Here is a 20,056-nt window from a genome sequence, read left to right on the forward strand (position 1 = left end):
TTCCAGTGTACCACTTCATCTTTTGGTCGCTCTGTCTCCCATTCGTGCCCATTCGTGACCAATTCCTGTCATTTTAGACAAGCCGAATAGCGACTCGTGCCTCTCTCGTGGTCAATTTTGGCGACTGGAAACAGTCTATGCGCAAACGGGCATAACGTAAAGAATTGTCAATTCGTTGCGTAATGGTTCACGTATATTTCCCCCATATATCATATATATTCCAGATGCTATTGAAAACACATATTATGACATAATAAAGTATGATTGAACACCACATTTAACTGTATCTTGTGTATATTTTTAGATGGAAGACATATGTAAAATCATTTTTTTCCTGAGGGATTCTTTGACCGAAGTACTTGAAGTCATACGCGCATTTTGATTGGTTGTCGTATATTCTCACATAACATTCATCTATAGGGGGACGAGTCTTCTTGCAGGTTACGGAAAGGGGCGAGGAGTGATGGGTCCGAGGCTAGGATGCGATGCCCACTGTTACATTTCTCTGTGATTCCTACACACTGGCATGGTGTGTGCAAAAAGTCGGAATCCGGAGCAACAATAAATCGTTTCTTAACAGTGCTAAAAATACTGTCAGCTTAGAAGCAGACCGGCCATGAATATTTTGCCTTAGCGTGTTCCGGGAGTGCTTTTGTATCGAGGATAGATATTGAGTTAGCTACAGAACCAGATATATTTTATATTTTAATACTCTGAGCCTGATTTTTTAAAAACGAAATCACCTTGCAACAATGTAATTTTAGTTGCAGGCAATTTCTTTTTTATTCAACAGTCTGAAGCAAAAATTATTTTTTTCAAGAGTTCTCGGGACAATATATATATATAAAATCCCAGCCCCTTTTGGTAATACGCGTCCGTGAATGGAACCACCGACCTTGTACTCTCCGAGCAGACGCTCAATCCACTAGCCCACGAAGGCGGTCCTTGCATAGTGGCTCACGACAGCTCGTATATAGCTGGTATTAATGAGCTAACATTTTTGTCTTTTTGTTTGAAGTCTGTTAAAAAATTACCACCCAGAAAGACTTTTCACGACCTTAGTTGTCCTTCGGCTGTAAATATACATTGCATACCAACGGCATTACAGCTTAAAGATAGATCGTATCTATCAAATCATTGTCACATGTAGACGCGAGTGTATGACTAAACCAGCCGTCCTTATAACGTCCCCACAAAAGCTGAATCGCGTTTGTGAAAAAACAAATAAAACATATATACGACATGCTACTCTAATCAAGTGCTGGATTCAATAAATCATTGGTCGTGTTCGCATTTCCTCTTATGAATATGGAACGTTTCTTGTGTAAGTGCTTCTTTCCCAGATCATATTTAATCAGTATTATTTTCCCTTAATATAAAGTGCATTGCAAATATAACATGCACGACAGCATGAATATAATTCATAGGATACATGTATAATTGTTCCAACCAGACGTACACCGCTTTGCGTAAGATCATTGTAATCCCGTCCTGTCCCGTTTCGTTATTTCTATGGGGGCGAGACTATGTCGTGAGTTGTAAACATTGATTAAAACCATTTGAATTATCGATTTATGCCCTTCAACAAGGGGAGTGTGTATCCTGTAGTTAGAGTACGTAGCGCTCAGACAGATATGGTGTATGGACATTGAATAGTAATGTCCCTTCCGTTGGTCGTGTTACATAGCGCCTTGTGTTGGTGTGTAAACTCCGGATTAAAACCTACCGCAGTATTGATTTCCACAGTATATCAAACTGGATTGTTAAATCTGGGTTAATACTTTATTCATAGAGTGACTGTCTGTTCAATAAAGTCTGATTCACGCGCTGTGAATACCAGGGTAGACAGGTGAGCTTTTGTTTAGGGCGTGGCCTACACGTCGTGCTGGTATTTGGTCGGGCGGGGTGTCTGTAAAAGGTTATGTAAAAAGTCTAGTCTTCTGTGAAAAATATTATTACTTGCAAGTTTGAATTATGTCGTAAACAATGTTTTATATGATACGTTATCATCATCAAGGGGAGGTGGCGTAGTCTTTTATTGCGTTCGCTCGCCACACCATAAACCCGGGTTCGATTCCCAACATTGGTACATGTGCATTTTTAAGACCATTTTTTGTGTTCCAGCTGATAAAACTGAAGTGATTCTAAAAGCGGGGTAAAATTATACTCACTCATAGTATCATCGCCAATACATCAATACTACATCGTTGCGCGCGCGCGTGCGTCGTGCGTGCGTTCGTGCGTACGCACTCGTGTGTGTGTGTTTGTTTTGATGATGGCTACAATTTAGAATTAATACAATTAAACGTCACCTTGTCTTTGGAATTTCTTCAGGGTCGTGAATTGAATGAATAAATGCATTAGGAAGGTCGAAAATTACAGCACACATGTTGAAGGCCCATCTTGATTCCTGACTTTAGGAGAGAAATGGCCGGCCTGATAACCCCTTTGGTAAATGACAGGCCCCTAATTTCCAGACTGAAAATGGAAATCGGCGCCCGACCGTCAAACCAAGTCTCTCGATCGAGATTGATTGTTCGCTGGCATTGACGTTTTGAATTTAAGGCCGAGATTGTCTTCTCGGTCTGATTCCGATGTTCAGGCGGTGTCTGGGAATTATTTTCAGTGACCACTCGAAAAGCGATAACCACCTTTAATTAGCCGGGGTATCCAGTTGCTGTAGAAATTAACAAGTAACGTTGTAAATTACAAAGGTTTTCTCTAGCGAACTAAAATCAATTAGTCAGAACAAATTGTTTGCTTGAGGCGTTCCAACTTGAAAGAAACGCCAATTATTCGTGATGGGACTTTAACCAAACAACGTATATTTAAGATGATTGATTAGAGAGTTAACGACGCTGATTTGAAATTTCGATCCAGAACTCGCTTGAAAACTGGCGGTCCATGGGCGTATTCTATGAATAGTGAACATCTAAGCTTATTTTGCGAGGGTCACTTCGAAGCACGGTGATTAAGGTGATATTAGCTCGAGATATTATCAATATTGTGTTTTTTACATGTTAACCCTAAACGTAATTTAAATGGTAGTTATATATTTTCGAAAGTAGGGTAATTGCAAATTTGGGATCTGGGTTTCCGGATAAGGAGGTCTAAATTAATGTTTGAAATGTGAAGAGGGAAAGAGAGATAAGTAATTACTGTATGTGTCTGCAATTTGAGGTTCTAAATTAAATAAAGAAGTAGCCTAGAAAAAAAACATATTTTAAGACTATTTGTGTTCAGTTGTCCTTTAATATAATAGAAAGGAGCCGAGACAATCTCTTCATATTGCAACCAAAGGCATATAGACTTGCCAAAGTATTGTAGACTTGCTTGGGAGTTTTGGCTATTTCAGGATCGGTATCAGTTGTCATTCTAAAAGAAATATATTTTTTTATCCAGAATACTTTTAAATGGACTAATGTTCGGAGGAGGAATCTGTGTTGTATGACGTCAGACTGATTGGTTAGGTTCCATCCTCGATTTTCCATTACATTTCCACGCTATTATGATAAATACCTTGGACCTATTCACGACCATAGCTTCGTATGGGAGGTGACGTCACGACCTGACTCACATTTTACAGAATCCCGCTCGCATATCAGCGTAATGTTTTCAGAAGGCTATAGTAGCCACGCTTCATTCGAATCGGTCTCAAAACGAAGCTATAGTACTTAATTTTAATTGGTTATTGAATGACGTTATGATAAATGCTAATGAACCCCGCTATGGCGGTGAACAACTGGAAAAAATATACCCCGCCGATTGCTGTCCGATCTCTGTTATCTCTGCAATGCGCTGTGTTAATATGGGTTGCTGATGAAAAAACACTGACGTGATATCTTTTTTATGCCGACGCGCTGTGTAGCTCTGCTTCAGTGAAGGGCGTTAAAATTGCCGATATGTCGTCGTCAGAGTTTGTTGATTAGATTTACCGAAAATATATACAAATACAAATGTATTCTCAAACAATCATGGTACTATACAAATCGTTGCAACAAATACATGCTTAATTCCTTCCCCTTGGCCTTTGTCTACAAAAAGGTTTCTAAACAACAACCCCAAAGACAATCTCGACAACAATTTTGAAGTGCTTTGTAATACTGTCAAGTGACAAGATATGTATTCAAGTACTTATACCTAATCTTTACGACAAAGTATCTGGCTTAACGCCGGATTTCATTTCACCTCTTTGACCGAAGAGTCTTATATAGGTATTCAATGAAAGCTAAAAATACCGAGCCACCTGCAAAACCTCGCACTTCTCTGAACCATTGGCATTTCTGATAGCGCTATCCTCTGAAGCTTTAGGGCTGATTGAAGATTTCAGAGCGAGGCTAATCCTGAGGGGTTGACGTGTCCTGCATATGGGGTCCCTAATAAACGCCAGGTTACGTTGGTCAAGGGTGATGGTCATGGTTGTACCAGAATGTGGAATATTATCTGAAAGGCACCTTCGGTTAAGAGAAAAGAAACTATATGATAATAGTATATGATATAAATATATTGTGGAAAAGATCGGAAAGAAGTAAAAATGAGACGTGTGTTTGTCATCAGAAAAAATCATTGTCATTTTTGTTTTCATTAACACCCCTTTCAGATTTAAATAAATCAGCAAACCTGCTATCGTGTCACTGGGTTGTCTGGTCGAGACTCGATTCTTTCCAGACCGCCATGGTATGGTAGAAGAACTGACTGTTGTGCAGTGTCGGGAACAGGCGGGCACTTTCCTTTTTGTGCAAGTTGTGCGTATGGCGGGTTCTGCCGGTCGGGTAGGACGTGCTTGTCCTTATCGGGGCATATGGTGTCATCACTGATTTCAGTGATTTATTCGTGTGTTTATTTGCCTTAGGTGCACAATGGCGTCTAATACATAAGTATGAACATTATATTGTACATCATATTCATAATCGGGAATGAATTCAGGCTTCAAGGCGAAATAAGGTCATACTATTATGGACTACGACAAAATATCTGCACCATAGCGATGCTAAGTCAATACATTTTGCGACAAGAACGAATGGAACTGTCAGCTGGAGCCTCTCGGCCGTTAAGGCGACATGAATGTGTCAGTCTCAACTAACTACGTCTGTCGACGTGCCGGTACGCTACCATTTGGACCTTTGATCACGGTGACGCCCCAGTCCTCGAACCCGACTGTTTTGACAAGATGGACGTCCCGGAAGACCTGACAGTTTCGACGATCCTGTATTCATCCCGTGGTAATGTCCCGATGATCTAAACGTATGATTCTGTCGACGTTCAGTTGATCTACATCGAGGGGCTAAGATTCCCTCGACGTCAAGGTGCTCTTCGGGGCAGTGGGGTAGCCTAGTGGTTTAAGCGTTCGTTCGTCACGCCAAAGACCCGGGTTCGATTTCCCACATGGGTACAATGTATGAAGCCCATTTCTGGTGTCCCTAGCCGTGATGAGATCCCGTTGACGTCCAGTTGCTCTACATCGCTAACGGATACTGTTTCTTGATTGGCTGATAATAGAACAGGCTTTTGTTGCGTTATTGCGCCCCTGGAAGACGTCACCGATTGCTGACTGTTGTCAACAGTTTTGTGTGTTAATGATTAAGTATGCCGTTTGTGAAGTTATTATTTTTGACATATTTATTTATAAGAAATGACTTCCATATTTCCTTGTTATAAACTTAAAACCAGTGCGAACACTTTGCGTAAATCCGTGGATTTACAGAATGCACGCCGCTTTTTACATTAATAAGTCCATAAACGCAAAAACCCATTAACGTCAGTTCTTAAATAAACCACAGAAATCCCCCTAAGGTTTGTTAAATCAGTGCATACATAGCCATATGGCGTTAATCCTCGTAATCCGCTATAAGAAGGAGATCATCTGAGCATAAGTCATACACTGCGTGGCCCCAAGATGTGGGTGACAAAACGTTTATATAAGTGCATTAAGGGCATTAGCAAGAATTGGGTGAACTTCACATGTCATAATCCACAGGACGCCTAGTGACTCCGCTTCACGACATGTGGGTAGCACTCAGTCTGTCTCCATGTAAGTGAGTGAGTGAGTGATTTGGGTTTAACGCCGCTTTTAAGAGTATTCCAGTTATATCGCGGCGTGTCAGCTTAATGTGGAAGGAAAGCTCGAAGTGATGCAGGTCTCAGAGGTTTACTACTTCGGTGAAACCCACGAGCACGGGTATGGTGCTGACAAACCTAGAAACATAATCTGGACAAACCGGGATTCGAACCCACAATCATAGGTTTCTGTCGTGCCCAAGGGACGCAACTCTACACAGCGAATCGCGGCGCCTAATACGACTGGGCCACCCGTGCCCCCGTCTCAATGTAAGGTCATGTTAAAGGGTAGAATACATGTATGTGGCAATCGAATTCTCTGATCGCATTTTAAAACGAGGTTAAAGGCATGGTAATTTCTTTGTTACGCGCCTTCTTCTCGAAAGCGAAAGCATACAAATTCTGGCGAGCGTGTTTGAGTGAGTATAGTTTTACACCGCAACTAGAACATATTTTTGCAATTTCACAGCGAACACAGAAATGGGCTTTGCAGATTGTAACCATGTGGGGCATCGAACCCATGATGAGCGAAGGCTGTAACCACTAGGCTACCCCACCGCTCGTAGTTGTGACTGTAACATCATAAGTTTTAATGTGCATTCGCGCATTGTGAAATGGACGCGACCGCGCGGGCCAATGCCAAACTCGGGTACATTTTTATATTTCCATTATGTTTTGGGTACTTTTCAGTAAACAGAATTCAAGAGGTACAAGGGGTACCGAGATGAAGTGAACCCCTCATACGAAGATGAGCCATTCAGTAGTAATGGATCTTTGGCGACGTGTTGTTAGTGGTGGGGGCTTGTCAGCAGTTTTGATTGACAAGTTTTTAAAATAAATATTTTCTGACGTGATGTATAAAGAGTGACACCTTAATAAACAGAACCGTTTAGTTCCAAGTGAAATCGTCCGGGGAAAAAACCCCAATTAAATGTTGCTACTGCGTAAGTGATGTATATCATGTGTAAATCCAGCTGGGATGTCAGCTAGGTAGCAGGGTACAGTAATCCCCCATGGTCCTCAAGGGTGGGTGGGGTGGGCTGCAGTCGTGGGGATAGGGGTGGGGGTGGCTGTTTGTTCCAGTCCGGATGCCGGTTTGATAGTGCTAGTCCACTGAGGCCACATGACTCTGAGACGATCAGTCTTTTTTATCCCCTTAATGCCAGCGCCACCTTTTAACGTCTTTTGGTATGACGCGACCGGTGATCGAATCACCGTTCTTCCGCTATTCGGGCAGGCGCTCTATCCACTAGACCACCGGACCGCCTTTGAAATGAAAAGCTGTGATATGTACTGGACGTTTTACTGTCCTTTGTTGACAGGTTTATGTATGATCTAAACTTAGTAAATGTTCGCAATATGCTGAAATACTTTAACTCTCCAAACAGTAACCGATCTCCACCAACACCAACCCCCCATAAAGATTCCGGGTTAGAATTGGTCTTCGGCAACCCATGCTTGTCGCAAGAGGCGACTAACGGGACAGGGTAGGTCAGGCTCGCTTACCAGATGCATGTCATCGTATTGCCACTGGATTGTCTGGTTCAGACTCGATTATTTACTGGAATATTTCTGAGAGAGGGTCGCTATATGGCTGAAATAATGCCTACGCGACGCTAAATGTTTACTCACTCACTCCATTCTGAGAGCGGCGTTAAACAATCAACAAACAATCAATAACACTCCGGTATCCTGGTGCTCATTCTGATGGGATTTCACCGTATTTTCTATGACATTTTGTATAACGTTTGCTTTTATAAAAACAAGACACCATTCTATCCGACATTGCCCCATCTCATCCCATTTCAAACTCCCACGAGTCTGCCAAATCTATTTCCAAAATGCCATTCCGAAACAGCAGAGCGTTATGCAGAGCTTAACCAGTAAGATCTCTAAGATTGAGGTCCAATCATTCAATTCAATTCAAATGCTCAAATTACTGCCACGAGAGACCCTCCCCGTCCACCATCATCACAACTAATTTACTCAGTTTGCCAGGATAATATCCAATCATGGTTTATGATATAGTATATGAAAATCATTTATCTAATCCCCTAGATTACCGTGTATGTCTCTGATGGAATGTACCCAATAGGTTCTCAAGGCGCAAGAACAAAGTCCTGGTTGCGTGTCAACGGTGGTCAGAGCTATGGAATGAAGCGTTCTGTAAATCGATGAATACATTTGGGGGACGAACAAAGTGTTCATTGTTAACGTAGTATCTCGATAAGATCTCTCATGTCACGTCTGAATCTCGTTCCAGAAAACGGGTGAAAGGTCGATCCGAATCGCTCACCAGAACATTGCGCGTAATATTCTTCCTCACAATGAGAGGTGGTTGAAGGTCGGTCGGTCGTGTGCAAAATTATTAGTGTTTCAAAATGACAAAATGTTATTTTCATTATTTTGGGAGAGAGAATCCTGTGTGTATGTATGGCATGTTTTGTAACGGCACCCGAAGAACTATTTTCTGTGAATATTCGGGTTAACAACCCATGCTTGTCGCAACGGGCGACTAACGGGTTTGGGTGGTCTGACTTTGGGCGGATGCTCGGTTTCTGGACGGTCTGGTCCAGATTTGATTATAAATAGACCGCTGTGTGCGGCGTCAAACAACAAAGAAACAAACAAACAAACAATAAATCTGGCAGCAAACTGACAGAATGAGGGTGCAAGTGCGGTATTACTAATAGTGAGTGAGTGAGTTTGGTTTTACGCCGCTTTTTGCAATATTCCTGCAATATCACGGCGGGGAACACCAGAAATGAGCTTCACACATTGTACCCATGTCGGGATTCGAACCCGGGTCTTCGGCGTGACGAGCGAACGCTTTAACCACAAGGCTACCCGACCGCCCCGTATTACTTATAGAGTACATATTCGATGTGTGACAAGAGGAATGACTTGAACGTTCCCTTCATGTCGAGCAATATTACAGCAGCTCCAGCCTTTGGTGACCACATTTCACAACGTTTAACGTCCACTCGAGCATGCTCTTTCTACGAAAATTTCAAAGAGCGTCAAACCACTCATGCTTAAAGGTCGTTTGATCAGGATTACAACATTCAAGGCCTTTTGTAAAGCTTTCAAAACATTTCACGCGTAGAGGACATTTTCAAGTCTGACGCACCAGTGACTAAACTGATGTCCTGTGTAATTCCCTATTTTGGTTTGTATCAAATGTTCCCGTGTTTGTTCATTTGGACACTTGACTTGCCTTTGCATGTCTTTGTGGCGGGTGCTTCCGGTGGGGCAGGATACGCTCATCTTTTCGTGAACACCTGCTTTCATCACGCATTGATAGAGATTCATAGACACATGTCGGACTCTGCCTTCAGCAGATAGTTCCTCTGATTATGGACATATTTTTGTCGTGTTTGCTTACAAAGAACGAATCAGGCCTCAACATGTTGAGGTGAGGTGAGGTGAGGTGAGGTGAAATTGGGTTTAACGTCGCGTCCAAGATTATTGCACTTATATAGCGACGTGCATGCACGTGTGTGTGTGTGGCTGCTTGTACTAGTCCGGACTGATGCCGATTTATAGTGCTAGCTCACTGAGATACCATGCCGCAGTTTAACATGAATACCCCACTCAGACACAGTATACTGACTCCGAGCCGACCAGTCCTTGTTTTAGCCCCTTAATGTCGAGTGCCAGACAGGGTAACAACAAGTACCATCTTTTAACGTATTTTGGTATGACGCGGCCGGGGATCGAACCCCGGACCTTCCGCTCTCCGGGCGGACCAACATGTTGAGGAATCCCACATGTACATATTTTGGTAGATTGAAATATGTGTCGAAAAATGATTCAGATGTTTACTCAGGTCTTCTCAGAGGGGTGTCGCATCGTAATAAAACACTTAAATTTAATAACATTGGACGAATTTTGGATTTAAAAAAAACACAATCAGGGGATCCGGATTCAACTAGGGGACGGAACTCTGCACAGCGAGTGGCAGCACCTTTGGCCACAAGACCACCTGTGCCCTCTCTACACTCTAGCCGGTACAGTATAATGATTCATGACATTCACGTCAATCCTAATATATACAACCATCAATAGTCAAATGGGTGTCGGGGCAAAACGATACACGTTCATGATGTCAACTTCAGACTGAACGGCGGTGTAATGAAAACCTTATCGGGTATGACAGTCCTGTCTTACAACCTTTAACGCTGTTTACCATATTTAATAACACGGGCGATATGAGCTTTAATCCCCTGTGCAATAAAATGACATATCGCTGCCTTTTATAGGGTTGTTCAAAGAGCCCGGATATAATTTATCGAGAGGTGCAGCTATGAGTTTAATAACGGCAAGCTTTACCGTGTCTCTAACTGGTAATCACTGTTCGTCAACCGTGATTGAGTGATAGTCAATACTAGTCGATAACCCGGCATTGATTCTTATTTCAGGTATGTCAATGAAAGCTTAATTTGGTGTGAACCCACTCGCGGACTGGATAGTGTGGGTCTTTAATCTTATTTTCTGCTACACTTTCTCGGACCTCGGGCTGTTAGCTTTGCTATGCATGTCACTCTCAATAACCTCGTGGCTCTTGCCAGTGATTTGGATGTCAGACTTAATCAAGTCACCTATTCTGTTACACCTCGCGATCACGGGTCCTTGCCAATAGCGTTCACGTTGGAGATCAATCACTGCTATTGAAATAAGCACCGCGGCCGACTCTGCTTTTTTGATGTGACATGTGTGTTTATTGTCTTGGGTCGTGAATTGGAAACAATCGCTGCATTGTTAATTACAGGTAGGCGACGCTCTGACATTGTGGTCATTGATTTCATCGATCTGCGTATATCTCCTTTGAATGTTTCTTAAGGTGTGGTAGATTTTAACGTTACCATTCCCATTCTTTGTAAAAAAAGACTTGATTATTATTGTTAAAAATGGTCGTGACTTTTTATTGAGTATGACAATGACAACGCTTGCTGTATACTGAACAAAAAGTCCATGATTATGAATATTTTTGGGGATATTTTTTGTAGCGAAGACTGTCACACAAAATTTATCAACATATCCCCTAAAATATTCTTGATCCCCAGCGTATTTTGATATAAAGATTTTGTCATCTGTTTAGAGTCTGGTTACTGGGTTTTTTTAGTTGTAGAACGGAAAGTGCTTCTGAAGTTCAGATTTGATGTCATATAAAGTGATTAACAATAAAGCGTAGCACCTGCATGGACATTTTTTAAAACGCATCCGTTTGTCAATTTCTGGTGTTTTTAGACAAAAGATACGGGAGGATGCATGAGTGGTGCATGTGGACACCATGATAGGTCAAAGGGTGGGTGTGTTTTGGTGTAAGGGTGTGTGGGGGTGGGGGTGGGGGTGGAGGTGGGGCATGTCAGCCAGCGTTAAGTGAGTGGAAATCCCGAAGTGGTGCAGATCTTAGACCCACGGACACGGGTATGTTGCTGACATGGACAGAAAATCCTCATCCTGGGCCTGTGTCGATTAAACCCACGACAAGCGGATCCTGTCAGGTAGGGGACACAACTCTGTACCAGAAACTTAATTGTGCTGCCCCCCCCTCCCCCCCCGATATTTATTGCTAAAGTACGTCGTTAAGCCACATTCACGAACCTGTCACCACTGTAGAAAAATGAAATTCAAACAAAGTCCGAATATGGATGGAAGTTGTTTTTTTTTTCTGGAATTATGTTCCTCGTGGGGATTTCGAGGTAAGTAGATCCCTTGTCCTTTCCCTGACAAACAAGCATCGTTAATACTTCATGGGTTTGTATACCACACTACGTCACTCAATGGAGTCCTGACGGCGAGGATCGGTGCTATGTTGTCAACCTGACGTGATGCTATGGTTGGAATATTCCTGAATGTTTCGTAACGTCTGCCAGAAGAGAGGAAGGTCGTTGGTTCGACCCCCGACCGCGTCTTATCAAAAAACGGTACTTGGTTTTTTTTCTTGTCCGGCGCTCGGCATCAAGGGGATAAACAAGTACTGGTGGGTGGGACGGACACACGCAATGTCGCTATATAAGTGCAATGATCTTGAACGCGGCGTTAAACCCAATTTCACGTCATCTCACCTATTCTGACTTATAGTACATTCACAGTGACAACTAGCAACCCCTCAACTCTCAATAATCTATCAGCACAGCCGATAAAGCTGTTAAGCCCTACCCTTGTCAATCTCCTCAATATGTTTCCGGGTCGCTCAGTTCATGAGCTGCACCTCAAGAGACAGGCACGTATCTTGATACTTGGACCGTCAGCAACTGCTGTTGTTGACTGTGCTCCTCTCTACCTAAATGAGTAATCGGCTAAAATCTCCAAGCTTGCGCGAACCAACAGCGGAACCAGTTTACTGTTGCTGTATGTAAACTGGTTCCCGGATCTCTCTGCAACGTCCTCGTTGATCGCCGCGATTGTCTCGCGGACTGAATGCATACCTCCAAAGTTCCCGATACACTCTGTCCCTTGTCTGGCAATCGTCTTAACGAGGGTTACGTGGCTGTAAATAGCCTTGTGAGATTGTAAAACTGTTAATTGTGTGTTTATTCAACACTCCCACTGTGCTCTACGGTAAACTGGGTGAAAACAGTTATTGCATAGCGTACGGTTTCTAAGATTCAGAAAAGCGTTGTTTGGTCATCACCCGATAATAAAACATGGATGACGACATTTTCTGATATTTGTGCTAAAGATATTCTGTACCTTAATTCATAATGCACATTTCGAAATGGAATCGTTCTGTAGTACATCAACAGTATTCCACCTATATATGACGCCGGCTTGTAAGTAATCAAGTATGGACCAGACGATCCAGTGATTGATAATATGAGCAACGATATCACGCTGTCAGGGTACGTTGACACGCTGACTTAAGTAAGGAATCTGACCACCCGAATATCGATGCATGTGATCGTATCCCAATTACGTAGATAGATGCTGACCATGTCAGTCACTGGATTGTCTGGTCCAGACCCGATGACTTCAAGACCGCAGCTGGACTATTGCTGTGTGTGGCGTTAACCACCGAATGGCGATTTTGATTGGACTATGCATAGACTCGTTAGTCCAGCCAAAATATAACTGCATAATTCCAGCCTAGTTTGGCAAGGGTGGAAACTGGACTTTTATAGTCAGTTAACTCCTTTGCCTCGGGAAGAAGGGTATATATTACATCGACTTATAAACCCAACAACTGAACCCGTTAGACATTAAATGAAAGGTGGCGTTTGCGTAACAAAGTGGTGTTTGAACAACTTGATTCGATATCGCCGGGTCTTAGCCATTGCCCGAGGGTCGTCCCCTTTAACAAGACCCTTCCAATCGAAAATATATAACTGATGCGTGTAGAGGAGGCATTTGGTTCGTCCAAAATGGCAGCCGTTGCAAATTGATTCAATTTGTGTAAAACACGTTGTCTACTAAACCAGATATGATTATATCAAATGTTATATTTCAGTTTCGGATATGGCTTATGTCCCGATGCATCTGCGCTTTCTGATCTGATCTCTGTGTATTAATATCAAATTGAGGATAAACTCAACAGGGATGCTGGTGTATTACATTCATGCTTGATTTAATTTTATTTTTCTGTAATGAAACATGCGACACGCAAATAAGTTGTTTTTCTACTTCTGATGCATATGATGTCAATCACTTGATTGTCTGGTCCAGACTCCCATTATTTACAGATCGCCGCTGTCTAACTGGAATAGTGCTGAGTGCGGCGTTAAACAAGAAAGAAACAAATACAGACAGAATGTTTTTTCGGTCATTGCTTCAAAAATCATTATATGTTTGGTCAAACATGAGAACAATTGTTTTTCCAGTGTTTCTGGAACAATTCTGTTTTCAAAACAACAACCCCACAGCCCCTCCCAAGGATACACAAATGTCGTCCACTGATTACAAAGTCTCCATATGGTTCCAGACGTTGGAGTACAAGCCCCCTTTAAAGCTAGATTAACTCACTCACTCATGCCACATTTAATTACAAGTAACGGACCATCTCCGTGGTGTAGTGGATAGAGCGCCTCCCCGGGGAGCGAAAGGTTGGTGGTTCAATCCCCGGACGCGTCATACCAAAAGACGTTAAACATGTTTTGTTTTGTTTGTTGTTTAACGTCGCACTCAGCAAACATCCACCAAAATGACCGAGGTTTGTAAATAATCTAGTCTAGACCAGACAATCCTGTGATTGACACAATGAGCGTCGATCTCCGCAAATGGAATACGATGACATGCATTAACCAAGTCAGCGAGCCTGACCAACCGTTAGTCGTCTCTTACTACAAGCATGGGTTGCTTACTACAGGCATGGGTTGCTCACTACAGGCATGGGTTGCTCACTACAGACATGGGTTGCTTACTACAAGCATGGGTTGCTCACTACAGGCATGGGTTGCTTACTACAGGCATGGGTTGCTCACTACAGGCATGGGTTGCTCACTACAGGCATGGGTTGCTCACTACAGGCATGGGTTGCTTACTACAAGCATGGGTTGCTCACTACAGGCATGGGTTGCTCACTACAGGCATGGGTTGCTCACTACAGACATGGGTTGTTCACTACAGGCATGGATTGCTCACTACAGGCATGGGTTGCTCACTACAGGCATGGGTTGCTCACTACAGACATGGGTTGCTTACTACAAGCATGGGTTGCTCACTACAGGCATGGGTTGCTCACTACAAGCATGGGTTGCTCACTACAGGCATGGGTTGCTCACTACAGGCATGGGTTGCTCACTACAGGCATGGGTTGCTTACTACAGACATGGGTTGCTCACTACAGACATGGGTTGCTTACTACAAGCATGGGTTGCTCACTACAAGCATGGGTTGCTCGCTACAGACATGGGTTGCTCACTACAAGCATGGGTTGCTCACTACAAGCATGGGTTGCTCACTACAGGCATGGGTTGCTCACTACAGGCATGGGTTGCTCACTACAAGCATGGGTTGCTCACTACAAGCATGGGTTGCTCACTACAGGCATGGGTTGCTCACTACAGGCATGGGTTGCTCACTACAAGCATGGGTTGCTCACTACAGGCATGGGTTGCTCACTACAGGCATGGGTTGCTCACTACAAGCATGGGTTGCTCACTACAAGCATGGGTTGCTCGCTACAGACATGGGTTGCTCACTACAAGCATGGGTTGTTTACTACAGGCATGGGTTGCTCACTACAAGCATGGGTTGCTCACTACAGGCATGGGTTGCTCACTACAGGCATGGGTTGCTCACTACAGGCATGGGTTGCTGAAGACCTATTCTCTACCCGGATGTTCACGGGTGACGTTAAAGATGGCGCTTGTTGTTTACCAGCCTGGTTCTCGGTATTAAGGAGATGAAACAAGGACTGGTCGGCTCGGAATCAGGATAATGTGTAGTGATGTATCCATGATAAACTACGTCATGGTATCTCAGTGGCATAAAGCCGGCATCTAGTCCGGGCTAGTACAAGCAGCCACACACACACGTGAATGTACGTCACTATATAAGTATCATTTTGAACGCTAGGTTATAACCCTATTTCATCTCACCTTTACAGGTAGCGGGTCTCACCTGGAGGAGCGGACAGATCTATGTGTCATCGGTACTGTCGTGAACGTCCTTGACGGCCACTTCACCTGACAATATGGAAAACAACATTGGCAGCAACCCGGATGCAGACAAAGGGGTACTCTCTCAACGTGAAACTAAACAGGATGTTGTAAGTGAAATTATCATTTTATCATTTTAATTGTCTGATTGCAACGCCATTGTAAGAACTAACCCATAATGAGTCATTATGCCTTTCCGATCACATTATCAGAGGCACGGATGGTTAAGTTGTCTGAGTTGCAAAGTGTCATTAATCATAGCTTACTTATCTACATGAGAGGGACACGAGTGACTCGGTGGTCGATGGCGCTGCAACTTGTGTGGAGTTTCGTCCCTTTGACATACTAGGATCCGATGATCGTTTTGTTTAAATCACAGATCAAAGCACCATATCCATGACCGTGGGTTTCACATAAGATGTGCGACCTACATCACACAAATTGGGCTTTCCTCCCAAATTAAGCCGATATATTAAGAAAGAGATTTATAGTTACTATAAACTTAACGCACTCTATAAGTCCTTACTATCATCATCATCATCATTACTAGTATGGGGACGGTGGGGTTGTCTACCCTAGTCACTGTGCCTGTCATCACATGCCTGGTCACATGCATAAAATAAACTCACACTCTCAAAACCATGGGCAGCAATATAGTAGTATATCATTATCAAAATTATCATTATGAAAATTAGTTATTTAGTTTTTTTTCAAATCAATTTACCAATGTGTGTTTAAAAGGACGAAGTATTTCATTTGATTGGTTTGGCTGTTTTTTTTGTTTTACGCCGCACTCAGCAATATTTCAGCTATATGACGGCGGTCAGTAAATAATCAAGTCTGGACCAGACAATCTAGTGATTGACATCATGAACATCGATCCACGCAATTGGGATCGATGACATGCTTCAACCAAGTATTTCATTTGAAATTGAATTCAATGTGTGTGATGTGTTTTCACGGTGGATGTAAACAGTACAACCGACGGAATATCAGTGATTAATTAACATTGATTTTATACTTTTTATATTTATCTTTCTTGGCAGAGACTTTGACATGGTACTACACATTTGTAAACTCGGCAACCGAGGCAGTAAATTCGAATCCTTCGTGTTTACAGGTTCATAACTTTTGACAAAGTATATTCTCAACCAGTGCTTCAGACTGTTGAAAAAATTGTTTGTGACGTAGATACATTGTTGCAGATGTTTTTTATATACAAATTTAGGCTCATAGTTCTAAGATAAAAGGGGCGGTCGGGTAGCCTAGTGGTTAAAGCGTTCGCTCGTCACGCCGAAGACCCGGGTTCGATTCCCGACATGGGTACAATGTGTGAAGCCCATTTCTGGTGTCCCCCGCCGTGATATTGCTGGAATATTGCTAAAAGCGGCGTAAAACCATACTCACTCACTCACTCACTCTAAGATGAAAATATGCAAACATTCTTGAAGACTTTATTAAGGACTCGCATATTAACCGGTAAGGCAATACAAAAGGGTTTCGGTCACCAGAGCTCAGTCGTAGTCTTCTTTATCATTACAAACCCCATGCTGCACATTTCAGGCACCGGAAGTGACCCCCGGACAGAGATGTAGTGGAGCTGAGCATGCGCGGAGACTACTCCAGAAACTTGGAACGAGATTCTTTTACAAGGTTCGTTTTCATAATATAGGAGATCTTCATTCCCCACAGAAAAGTCTGTCGATAGGAAAACCAAATTTCACACACCTTGATGTTATATAGACATGATATGGTTTTATTTCGGAAATCCGGACAATCTGGACTCTTAGTTGACATTTTTTCTGATAATGGGAATGATTTTTGTTGCTTTTAATTAAACAAAGTCAGAAAGCATAGTAAATATCAAGATTTACTACACAGTAGCGTTGTAAGCAGCTGTTTTATGCACGCAGTACCTTAATATTACAATCATTAATGCATTAATGCATTAATTCTACACAAAACCTTTTAAAACTGATTTATGTATCCAATATATCCATTACAGCTTAGTCCTTGCCATGGCCATATACGTTATGAATACTAAGTAGTGGTATGGTATGGCTGCAGCATTTTAGGACCTTGCTATAACAATTTATTGGAGATACGTTTACATGTACATAATCTGAAATTGTATACATTTTCTTAATGACACGTTTTAAAATTGCATGCTGTATGTGTTGCAACAGAATGGCGCCACTCTCCTCCACCACTGCTTGAGCCGACCTGTAGTATACGTATACGTGTTGGCACAGGGAGGCGTGCCTGTCAACGTCCAGAATAGTGTGAGTACAGACGGGGATCATCCTCGACACACAGGGCTATTTGTTTCACGCAGGTCCACTCGCTGCCCTGACGCTCTCGTAATCTGACATCCGGGCATAATGACGGTCCGGTTTGATCATGGCTTTATACATGAAGCTAAGAGTTGGGTTAAAGCAGTACCGCCTCGTTATAAAGCCATCGATTGCAGAAGAGCATTTTGTTGCAGTTGACTGCCTCGTTTTGAGGCAATATGCAAGTCTGTCCTGTTAACGAGACATTAATTCAATATTTTACAAAATGATTTTCTTCAAGAGACACAGACCGGTTTTTATTTCATATGAGATAAGGGACGTCTAATATTTCACCGGTTTACGGCTTAAGATATTAAGGGTTTTCCGGGACGGGTAATTCTTTTCGAAAACAAACAAAAAAAGAAACAAAATAGGTGCATAATGACCGGCCCCTCAGACAATGCTGACCAATGAGAAATCACATAAACAACTGACCAGTGTGGACACAGACCTGCATGACCACAACCACGGTGGCTTCAATACAATGAGACCCCTTGTCGCAAGACCAACCCATTACCCCTGGGTGTGTGTTGAGCACCTGGTGTCATCACTGATTTACAGTGATCTATTTATATAACTCTCACCACTATTTTCCTTTTTAGACCCAGAGGAATCAGTTTCGACAGATAATCAAAAGTGATTATTCTCTGGAGTGGATGTTTTTACTTATATCATGGAAACATGGAAACCCCAAAACGCCATTCGGGGGCACGGCAGGCCCAGGCGTCTAAGGCGCCGCGAATCGCTGTGCAGAGTTGCGTCCCTTGGGCACGCCAGAAACGTATGATTGTGGGATCGAATCCCGGTTCGCCCCAATTATGTTTCTAGGTTTGTCAGCACCATACTCGTGCTCGTGGGTTTCACCGAGGTGGTAACGTCTTAGACCTACATAACTTCGGGCTTTCCTCCCACATTAAGCTGACACGCCGTGATATAACTGAAATAATGTTAAAAGCGGCGTTAAACCCAACTCACTCACTCACCAAAACGCCATCCCCTTTTTTTAACGACACTGCGCATGTCCAGGCCAATGCAAAAGAATCCTGCCTCGCACATAAACCGGGAGTGCTGTGAGATGTTTAAATCCATTAATGCCACGCGGAACTTTAAGGATCGTCAACACGGAGAAGCCATTCTCGTTTCATTGTTAAATACTCTTGCACAATGTTTCGACTACCTAATGGCGTCGAGTGCCCGACATGTTGGAAGCGTTGGATGAATTTTAAATGATGGAATGGGGTTTCTTAATTTGTTTCAGAATTTTAAGTACTTGAAAGATTTTATCGTCTGCGTCATAAAAAATAGCCATTTTGAGAGCTTGTTTAGTTACTCTCAAACCAAAGGGTTTGGTGTCGGGTGACGTTGAGTGGTATAAATGTACTCTCGTGGACCAGAGCGGCAATGGTGTTTGTTTATCTTCTCAAGCATGTAAAGTGTTTTGCGTCAAATGTTCGTAACAGGTTAAACAAACACGTGGGATGTCGCAATAACAACCTTGTAATGTTTCGGTTGGGTATAAAAGTAGGAGTAATATTGACACATGGCGACCGAATCGAGTCGTTTTATTTTTGTTAAATTGAATTTGATTTTAATTGCTTCTCTGACACGTCATTGTGCAACATATGCTCGTGATTAGGTCCTTATTAAACAGGGTTTTGTATGCTTGACATCTGGATCGTGATTTGATGAGTGTGTCAGCGATTATTGTTTTGTGTTGCGATTAACAAAATTACATTTTAATTGAGTCGAATAGGAATCAATACTTGATCTGTCAAATATGTGGTTGAGCATGAACAGCGGTTCCAGCTGGAATACAATGGCATACAACCAATCCGGTCGCGCATTTTGACCACCCGATCCCCATTTAGCCCTCCTTGGAGCAAAAGACCGCCTCCGTGGTCTAGTGGTAGAGCGTCGCCCAGTGAGCGGAAGGTCCGGGGTTCGATCCCTGGCCGCGTCATACCAAAAGATGTTAAAAGATGGTACTTGTTGACGAATGTTTGGTAAGGGAGTCGCTAGGATAAGCTGGCCACAACGCATGTAATGGTGCTCCGATGGCGTGGA

The 20,056-nt window shown here is 42.8% G+C and overlaps 1 protein-coding gene across 1 annotated transcript in view; it reads left to right on the plus strand.

Annotated features, from left to right (window-relative positions):
- LOC124141103 (putative ankyrin repeat protein RF_0381) overlaps positions 1-20,056 on the plus strand; it is a 50,628-nt gene that overhangs the window by 8,656 nt on the left and 21,916 nt on the right. Inside the window, exons 2-4 of the mRNA XM_048386633.1 lie at positions 15,608-15,769; positions 17,223-17,312; positions 17,846-17,941. Of these exons, the coding sequence (XP_048242590.1) occupies positions 15,695-15,769; positions 17,223-17,312; positions 17,846-17,941 (261 nt within the window). The 5' untranslated portion in view covers positions 15,608-15,694. The remainder of the gene's footprint in view (positions 1-15,607; positions 15,770-17,222; positions 17,313-17,845; positions 17,942-20,056) is intronic.

This window comes from Haliotis rufescens, unplaced genomic scaffold (genome assembly GCF_023055435.1).
Source record: "Haliotis rufescens isolate VD_foot unplaced genomic scaffold, xgHalRufe1.0.p SCAF_6, whole genome shotgun sequence".
Lineage (NCBI taxonomy): Eukaryota > Metazoa > Mollusca > Gastropoda > Lepetellida > Haliotidae > Haliotis > Haliotis rufescens.